The 10,000-nt window shown below is 41.7% G+C and overlaps 1 protein-coding gene across 1 annotated transcript in view; it reads left to right on the forward strand.

Moving 5' to 3' along the window:
* Positions 1 to 10,000, forward strand: part of creb3l2 (cAMP responsive element binding protein 3-like 2) — a 24,116-nt gene that overhangs the window by 10,331 nt on the left and 3,785 nt on the right. Inside the window, 8 exon segments of the mRNA XM_031858956.1 lie at positions 6,237 to 6,480; positions 6,594 to 6,817; positions 6,904 to 6,982; positions 7,132 to 7,211; positions 7,213 to 7,335; positions 7,496 to 7,642; positions 7,801 to 7,859; positions 8,022 to 8,090. Of these exon segments, the coding sequence (XP_031714816.1) occupies positions 6,237 to 6,480; positions 6,594 to 6,817; positions 6,904 to 6,982; positions 7,132 to 7,211; positions 7,213 to 7,335; positions 7,496 to 7,642; positions 7,801 to 7,859; positions 8,022 to 8,090 (1,025 nt within the window).

A 10,000-nucleotide genomic window follows, 5' to 3' on the forward strand; every position in this document is an offset into this window, starting at 1 on the left:
TGTGTGTGTGTGTGTGTGTGTGTGTGTGTGTGTGTGTGTGTGTGTGTACTTTTATCCTTGTGAGAACCACTTTGAGTCTCCTTCACAACGAGGACATTTCTGTGAAGCGAGGTCACTTTAGTTCCTCAGACATTACGGAACGAATGATGTCAACAAGACAGATGTGTGTGTTTGTGTGTCCGTTGGAAATGATGATGTCATACATGAAGCAGCACCATGTTGGCTCCTCCAACACAGCCCGGACACGAGGCCTCGGTGCTGGGCTCGGCCCCCCCTGCTGATAAGACCCAGATAGCAGAAACCCTCCAAGGCCTGGGATTTGTCTGATTATGCTGACTCGTACAATATTCATGCCACAGCCGAGATGGCCTCGAGTCTCAGAGCTGTTACAACAAATGGTGGGTGATAAATAGTCCTGTTTACTATCAGGGTTATATAATGCAAACATATGATGGTTGTAGGTGTTTTGGCTCGTTACGGTGCAGAACAGCTGTTTTATACTTCTATAATTTCATTCTCGATCCAACTAAGAAAAGCTGAGGCTGTGTCTAATGTTCCCTTTAAAGCCTCATGTGGGCCTGTCGACTATACTGGAATAAATCACTGAACACTGGAATAACAGACACAATAGTTGTACTTTTTAGAAACCTCTTGGATTTAAAAATAAAAAGCTGCCGACGTGTTTGATGCACAAACATTGGTTTTGTTATCAGCTGTTTAATCTGCTCAAACACTAGTTTACTGTCTCAATTTGACCTGAAGTTATCAACAAGTATTAAAGATTGTATTCCGAGCCGCTGAAGGAATCTCTGCCGCTCTGCAGGCAAAGTCTCTACACATGTTCTTCAAGTGTTAAAACATTGTAAGCATTCCAGAAGATACTTGCTGCACTTCGGCTCACAGCTGCAGGAACTGAGGTTTATGCAAATGGCTTTTTTATCTGAAAGTGTTTTGGGAATTTCACCAGAGGGTCAGAATGGTGGGAATTAACTACGAATGCAGAGGAACTGGATTTTTTGAGAGCCCCTGGACTTGCTGGGAAGTCAAAGAAGAATATAGAATAACTTTTCCCCCTTCAGTGACAAAATACAATCGAGCAAAGCTCAGAGGTGTTATTGTTTCCTTGGAGAATTACCCCAAAAACCTGCAACAACACTGAAACTGAAACATGTTTTTTAATTTTAGGAACAAGGCTCGCGTCTGTCTCTCGGTTGGTTTTCCACCACCTGTTCATCTCTTCTGTAATATCGTGCATCTTCTCAGTGCATGCGTTCAACAGTGTCCGGTGTAAAATAGGCAACGAAAACACTAGATTTGAATCTCACTCAGACAACTAAGTTTTGTTTTACTTGTGAGGCAACTTTTATCTGTGAAGAAAAGGCACATTTATTTATATATATATATATATATATATATTCATTCACAACGCAGTTTCAACGAGTTTTACCTTAATTTAAACTTTAAAAGTAATTGGAACAAACGTCAAAGGATTAAATAAAAGAAAGCGTGAACATGAACTGGAAGAAAAGACATAAAAACAACAATTGAAGTCTGCAGAAAGTAACAAAACCAGTTGTTGAGTTATCAAGATGTTTAATTAAATATTAACATTAGATGATAGCTGACTAGACAGGGAGAAGCTCGTGAGCCTTATAATGACTTATTGACATATATCAGGGGTTTTTAAAGTCTGACTCTGTGTATTTGCAGCTTGGATTTGTTTACATTTTGCCAAGTTAGCGTCATTAAAAGTATGCAGAATTAGCTATTAGCTGCTCCTGTTTACAGTGCACCCAGTACAGACAAGTATTACTGGAGTACTTTTATCCTGACGAAAATGCTAAAACGTGATGTTTCGTAGTTATAAGGAGACTTTCCTATGATTTCCAAGTGGATTTATGAACGTTTATTTGCGATGTACTGTCTTATAAATGAGTGATCTATAAAAAAAAAGCTATTAGTTGCAGATTATAAACCTATTGGTGACTTATTAAACAGTGGAAACGAAACTATGAATACATTATTTAACAGTGAAGCGGCAGATAAACGGTCAGATACTGTATCTCTTGGGACTTTAATACTGGTTTAATCTGGTTATGATGGGACACGTGATGGTCTATAGTGGTGGTCTATAGTAGTGGTCTATAGTGGTGGTCAATAGTGGCTGGAACAAGTCTTCAACCTGGATCCAAAACAAACAAATGAGTCATTGAGTTTATCTTGACATAACTCCGAGTGTGTCTTTTTTTATTAGTGTTTGTGAAGTTGTATCATCAGCAAAAGTCCAGGACAAGGTACACACACACACTCCGACACACACTCTCCAGGGAGATGACCCTTGGTTCTGCGTGTGTGTGTGTGTGCGTGTGTGTGCGTCATTAGTAATGCCAGTACTCTTTCACATCTGTTTTTTGCTCTTTGAGGGAGGAAGGTGTTACATCACCAAACGTCCCTCCTCTTCCTACCTCTGCAGTTTTAAACTTCTGGTCATTAAGCGTTAAAACAGACATCTTACTTTAACGGAAGAATTACAGGCCTGAGAGGACATTCCTTCCACTCCCAGACCGTTAATTTAACTGCTAACTACTGACCAACACAGCTGTCGAGGCTTTTATTGTGAAGGCTTATCACTCGCCACTCTGCCTGGGAGTGTTTTTAAAGAAATTGGTCCACCACTTAAGTGCCGACTGAAATATCTCAACAACTATCCGATGGATTGGTATGAAATTTTGTACAGACATTCACGATCCCCAGAGGATGAATCCTTATGACTTTGGTGATCCTCTTGACTTTTCCTGTAGCGCCACCATGAGGTTGACATTTGTAATTTAGCGTGAAATGTAGCTACAACTGCAACATGGTGACAACAAACAAGATGCTCTTTGGCTCAATCTCAGCTAACAGTTTTCCTTCACTCTCAGTTCTGCCTCTGATTGTTTAATAGAGTTTTCTGACCCATTTCGGCATCTTCTCTTCATCAGTGTTCCTCTGATTTGTATTAAGATCAGGCCTCCGAGAGGATCATCTCTTTGGATGAACCAGGAACTGGAGAGACAATCTCTCTGTTTTTCCTCCTCCGTCGACAGACTTCATTGTGGCTTCATTAAAAGATAACAATCTGCACTTTCAGCAACGTCCTCTGCTGTGTTTCGATATGTTACTCAGAAAGAACATGAGAATAGGCTCCTTTGTTAACACCACTGCTCCTTCAGAGTGCTTACGGATTCTTGCCCTAGTTCCAGTTTACGCTCCCAGTTTTCCCATTTAGGCTTTAAGTTTCCCAGCCGAAGAGTGTCGAGTTACAGTCGACCCCAAATAACGCCTCTGCGTTGGGCTGCGAAGACAAAGAGGTTTCTGTTTTGTGTGTGTGTGTGATGAGTTACACCCGACCAGTGACCGATCCTGCAGCCCGGTCTACTCCCTGCATCACATTTACTTCTCTCAACCACAACCACACACAGAAAATGACAGGGAGCGAATACAAATCCTCTCTATATATTCTGCATATGTTCTGCAGAGATGGACCTCTCCCATTTCCTTTTCTTGAACAACATGAGGCTTTATTCCTCTCTGTGTAAACGTCTGCACTGTGAATTAGCTTGAGCTAAAACCTGAGCCCCGTTGTAGCCTGTGTTTGTTTACATTTCGGCAGGTTAGCATCATTTAAAGTATGCCGAATTACCTATTACCTGATCTTGTATGCAATGCGCGCATGGATTTACAGACAATATCACTGGATTACTGAAGATAATGTGAAAATGCCTCTTATTTGCTATGATTTGCATGCGGATTTAAGAATGTTATTAATGGTTTATATTGATCTGACAAAACTACAAGTTAATGTCAAAGGTCACTTAACCCCACAAAATATGGCCTTTTTTTAAAGATGGGCTCTGGATGTAATTACTCCTCCCTAAAAACTCCTCCCTCTTTTACCATCATGATGGTCTCTCCTCTTTTTCAGCTGAAACCCGATCAATCTCCTTTTCTTTACTCCCTCTTTGAGAGGATATTTTCAAACTATTTTTCTCTAAACTTGAATGAATGTTCACTTTTAATGGAGTTAACTTCATATATTTTATATTTTCCTGCAACAAGAGCTATTTTATTTGTTTACAAAACCCTCAACTGTCAGTAACTGAACCATAATATCAGCAGCAGACGAGATGTGGTAGCCAGGAGACGCTGTAAAGCGTCGTGAACTGCTGTAAAGGTAATGGGTTTTGGCTCGTGCACACTCATACGTGCACTCTTTTCTTGGCTGAAAGGTGGAAATGGACCCATCTGATGGATAAGTGTGTACATATTTGTCTTCCCTCCTTGAGTAGATTCACGGTACGCTGTCGGTGTTGGCATCACACACACACACGCACACACACACACAGAGGCCTGAAACCAGTGGCCTTATAGGGCAGCATATGGTGGCAGGAGCGTGATGTGTGTTTATGGAGTTAAGAGGTCATTTCACTGAGTGTGTGTGTGTGTGTGTGTGTGTGTGTGTGTGTAATAGAAAGTCTCTCGGCCTGTAATTGAAGCCACATGTTTGGCCCTCCTCCTGTTTCCTCCATCTTGATTTCACTCTTGTCTCTCTGTACGTCCTTTTGTCTGATGTCACGGAACAAAATATGTCTGAATGCTAGATTTCCTTTCCTTTCCTCCCTCCTTTCTTTTTTCCCTTCTTTCCTTCCTAACTTCCTTCCGTCTTTCTTTTCTTTTCAATTCCTTTCCTTCCTTTCTTCTTCTCCTTTCCATTACTTTCTCTCTTCCTTCTTTCTTTCTTTCCTTCCTTCCTTTCTTCCCTCCTTGTCCTCTTTTACTTCTTTCCTTTCATTGTCTGTCCTCCTTTCTTCTTTCCTTTGTTTTCCTTTCCTTTTTATCCTATCCTTCCTTCCTTTCCCTCTGTCTTTTCTCCCTTCCCTTCTTTCCCTTCTTTCTTTTTAATCTCTTTCCTTAATTAAAACTATTAGACTAACTTTTTATGCTAAAAACTGCAGAACTTAGTCTTTCTCTTTTCTTCCTCTTCTTCTGTCTCTTTAAACTTTAAACTCACCTTGAGTCGCCTCTGTGTGTGAAATGTTCCATATGAATAAAGTTTCCTTCATTTCCTTTCTTTCCTTTTCTCGGTCAACAGTTCCAGATGTCTCGGTTTCACGTGTGTTTGATTTAAATAGTTTATTTCCTTCTCATTGGCTGAGCCCAGACTGCTCTCACATCACCAATATTTCATTGGACACGATCTTCTGCCCGGCAACAGAATCTGAGCAGAAATATTTTCACGTTCTCTCGGGAGCGATGAGTTCGAGTGAGGGCAGGACTTTTATTTTGTAGTCGCACAGTTATATTATAAACATGTTGCTGTTCCAATAATGAATCACTCTTACTTGTATTAGACTTGTTAGAATATTGTGTTAGTTAACAGCAAAGTAGTTAATTTATTCCTAATTAAATTTTTCAGTTTTCTTGATACAACAAGCTGTCTTATTCTTTAAATTTTCAAAATAAAGGTATAAGCAAGAATAAATCTAGGAAAATAATCTATTCTTTGTTGTCTAACTAAAACATGAGCATCTGCTGCTTTTCCTCATTTTATATAATTGTAAACTTGTTATTTTTGGACGTTTCTCAACTAATTGTGATTGACATTTGTCACTTTTTACTCACATTCTGTTGACGACAATCAAAAACAAATCCTGCAGATGAAATATAATGAAAATACTGAAATGACAAAAGAAAAGAAACACAAGGTTGTGATGATTTGCTGGCTCTCCAGCAGTAATTATAGGTTTCTACCAGTTCCATGCTCACTAACAGGAGATGTATGTCAGTATGTTATCAACGCGTCACCTGCGGGGCCTTTTGTTGTTGTTCGTCACAACACCTGAACGCTCAACTCGTTAAGAGATGGAAGGGAAAGATAGAGAGAGCAGCAGGAATGTGGGGAAGGAGGACGCTTGTCTTCTTCATGACTTTTGTAAATGTGTCTCCAGACCGAGAGACACGCACACACAGAAAGAGAAACGGTGAAAGACAATTTTACATGTTTTTAATTGGCTGCTTTAGTGTTCCCTGAGGGGAGAAGTTAAAGTAAAGGCTTAGCCGTCTGTGATTACAGGCAGGCTGTATTCCACTCTAACTATTTATCTAATTATCCGTCTGTGTCCTCGTCTCAGCTTGATATTTTATGCTTGTATTAAATGAGATAGTTTCAGTATATATTTCTTCCTTGTCTTGTGCAGCACTTCTCCGAGCTCCTCGACGATCTCTCCCAGGATGCATTGCTGGGCCAGCTGCTCAGCGACCCCTTCCTGTCCGCGGTGCGAGGCGGTGTGGAGTCCATGGAGGGGGAGGACGGCAGCGACCTGTCCCCGTCCTCCCCTCTGCCGCCTCACATCACGGCCGAGCACAGCTACTCGCTCTGCGGGGACAGCCGACCACAGTCGCCCCTGTCGCACCTGACCGGAGAGCAAGGCAGTGACGCAGGTAAGAGGCAGATTAGTGGAATTCGTTTTAAAACACAGGTTAAGAACATCAAAGTCCTTCTAAAGAGTCCCAGAGGACAGTAACAGGAGTCCATGTCTCCTCTTGTGCTGCAGAGTCTGATGGAGACTCGGCTGACTGGCCCATGGAGCAGGAGGACGCCATCGACAGCCTCCTTTGTGAGACTCCTTCCCTCCTCCCTACCCTCTCCCTCTCTCTGGCCTCCTCCAGCAGGGGGCCCCAGGAGCCCGAGGGCCTCGCTGTGGCCCCCCCAGCTGCTGCTGCCGCCTCCCCACCTCAGACCACCGTCAGCAGCCACAACCAGGGCAAAGGCTTCAAGGTGAGAGTTAAGCGTGACGATCGTTGGTGATATTTTCGGTGATTTTTTTGTTTGTAACTGTGTCATCACTCTTCTTCTGTCGTCAGATAAAAGAGGAGAACATCATCCCTCAGATTAAACTGGAGCCTCATGAAGTGGACCAGTTCCTCAATCTTTCACCCAAAGGTGTGAATTTAACTGTTTCACCCTCTCACTCAGTCACTTATCTGATGCTACAGCGACCCCTGCTGGCCATTTGTTGATACAGCAGTTTATTTTAACTCTAAGACTTTTCATGGTTGCATGAAGCATTTTTAATCAGGATGTCGTTCCAGGTCTGGAGTCGCTGCAGATGCCTCCCACTCCTCCCAGCTCCCACGGCAGCGACTCGGAGGGCAGCCAGAGCCCCGTCCACGCCCCCCCCCGGCCTGTCCTCCCCCACCTCCCCCACCAGCCCTCCTCCCTCCCAGGCCGGCCTGAAGGTGTCTCCTCGCGCTGCTTCCTCCCTCTCCAACTCCCCTCTGCTCACCGCCGCCCATGTGAGTAATCCACCGATCCAAACCTGTCACACATGACAACAATACGTCTATTTATTTAGAGACATTTGCATTGAAAGGACTGCAAATAATAAACTTTATTTCAGTGTTTCATCTTTTTACCCCCCTGTTTATAACTGGCTGTATGTTTTTGTGTGTGTAGAAGCTGCAGGGGTCGGGCCCCCTGATGCTGACTGAGGAGGAGCGTCGGACGCTGGTGGCCGAAGGTTACCCGGTGCCCACCAAGCTGCCGCTCACCAAAGCCGAAGAGAAGGCGCTGAAGAAGATCCGCAGGAAGATCAAAAATAAGGTACAGATTCCTGTCAGGCCAGTATATCGACCCCCTAATAACCACCAAATAATTGGGAGAGATATTATTATAATAAATTAAACCTTAATGAATTTTGTCACACAACGTAGAGCAATCTTATGTGCTTCTTTCTTTAAATGTCTTCCTCTTTGTCTTAGATTTCGGCTCAAGAGAGTCGCAGGAAGAAGAAAGAGTACATGGACGCTCTGGAGAAGAAGTAAGTCCTCCTCCTCGTCTTCATCATATCTGAGAGACTGGGACATTGCAAGCATTACGAGTGTAGAAGATTATATCATGACAAAGAGGAACTACATCTAGTTATGCTAAATGATAGATGATCTGCAGTCACTGACCCTGCAGTACTATTGTCTGACCACAGGGTGGAGACCTGCTCCAACGAAAACCACGAGCTACGCAGGAAAGTGGAAACTCTGGAGTGCACAAACAAGTAAGAAGGTCACAGTCACACATTCACACACATGTGACTGACTTCAGACACAGTAAAGGTTCAGGTCCTGAAAGGTGTATTTTAGACACATTTAATTAAAGTAGTTCTCATTGTGAAGTATGAAACGTTCAGGTATCGTTGCAAAAATCGAACAAAAAGATTGTTTATCATCATATCAGCAAATACAGGTAATAATCAACGCATCACAATACACAATGCAGTGGTACAACGTAGTTTAAGTACTGTTAAAGTACTTTACTTAAGTATATCCATATCATATATTGTTCTTCACTACATTTATTGAACAGCTCCTTTGATTTAACATACAAAACACATGTTAGACTTATTAAATATGATTAATCTTTATAGATTAAAGCTCCCAAATATCCTCACAGGTGTTTTCAGTTATGTCGCTGATATTAGACTCAGGTTGGAGTTGTACTTCATCACATACTTGTCATACTTCATCAGGTAGTTATCATACTTCATGTTCTTTTTGTACTTTACGTATCGTATTTATCGTACTTTATCTCGTACTTTGTACTTTTATCATAAGAATGATAAAAATGTAAATTGCCCGACAACAAAACTTCAAAAACAGGAGAGCCCCCGAAGTCCTGAAATAAAACTACTATGTATTATTATTATTATTTATTTATTTATATTTAATTATCTTGTTGCACAGAAACTTGTGTGTACAACCTATCTCATTTGCATAATATAACACTCTGAAAGAGGCCATTTTGCATGATGAGTACTTTTTACTTTAAGTACATTTAGTTGGTAACACTTTTACTCAAGTTGAATTTTAAATACAGGACTTTTTACTTGTAACAGAGTATTATTACAGAGTATTGTTACTTTTCACTTAAGTACAAGATCTGAGTACCTGTTCCACCACTTAGCTCAGCGTCTCTGTGTTCTGACGTTAATTCAACCGACCATTTCCTCCGGTAATGTCATTATTTGTGACCACTCACGGCTTCACCGGACTCCTGGAATCGATACGTAAGAGAGGGAGCGTTGCACAGTTTTTAGGGAAAACACCGGAGCTCTTGAGTGAGTTGAGTGAGCTGCAGGAGAGGAGACAGCTTCGACAGTGGTGACAATCCAAACACCAGGAAATTAAAGAGAGGGGAATGTCTCTCTCTGGATGTGAGTCTTGACACATCCTCTGGGACTTCGCGTTTATATTCACCTTTTTATTTTTACAATCCCTTTAAAGGCATTTGTTTTTTTATCACACACGGTGTAGCTGAGAGGGAAATGCTGACTGCATTTTTATTGTGGACTCAAAAGCTCCCTATAGATCACTTCATAGGCAAATTTGCAGCCATGCATAATGATGAGGCTGTTGTTGAATGTGAAATGCTCGAGCCGGCGTTGTTCGCTCTCGTTATGCTCGGATGAGCTGTGTGTGTGTGTACAGCTCACTGGATCACAGCTGTTTAGGGTCTTGTTTTCCACTCAGTGGTTAAAGTGGGCTTCATCGTCACTGTCTGAAAGTTAAATGAACCTCTTGCATCTGTGTGTGTGTGTGTGTGTGTGTGTGTTGATGCTGGTGCACCTGGATAGTGTGTGTGTGTCTTTTTAATGAAGCAAACGACAGAACAAATCCTCTGACTAGCGCTGAACAAAAGACATTAACACTGGACCAGTTTGTAGCTGCTCATACACGTCGTTTTATTTACATATTGACAATATTAGAAGAAGTACTCTGTTGTCACTTACTGTTGAAGTAAATGTACTTCCTTTACACTGCTGTATATTGGTATTTTAATGGTATTTATGGTGGTGTATAGCGGTAGAAAAAAAACTATATCAATTATAAGTGTCTGACAACATTATGGATCAAACCCTACAGAGTAACAGTTATTTGTGTGTGTATGTGTTATGTGTCTAACTCGTGT

The sequence above is a fragment of the Anarrhichthys ocellatus genome, unplaced genomic scaffold, assembly GCF_004355925.1.
Source record: "Anarrhichthys ocellatus isolate YVR2014 unplaced genomic scaffold, GSC_Weel_1.0 scaffold21, whole genome shotgun sequence".
Taxonomy (NCBI): Eukaryota; Metazoa; Chordata; class Actinopteri; order Perciformes; family Anarhichadidae; genus Anarrhichthys; species Anarrhichthys ocellatus.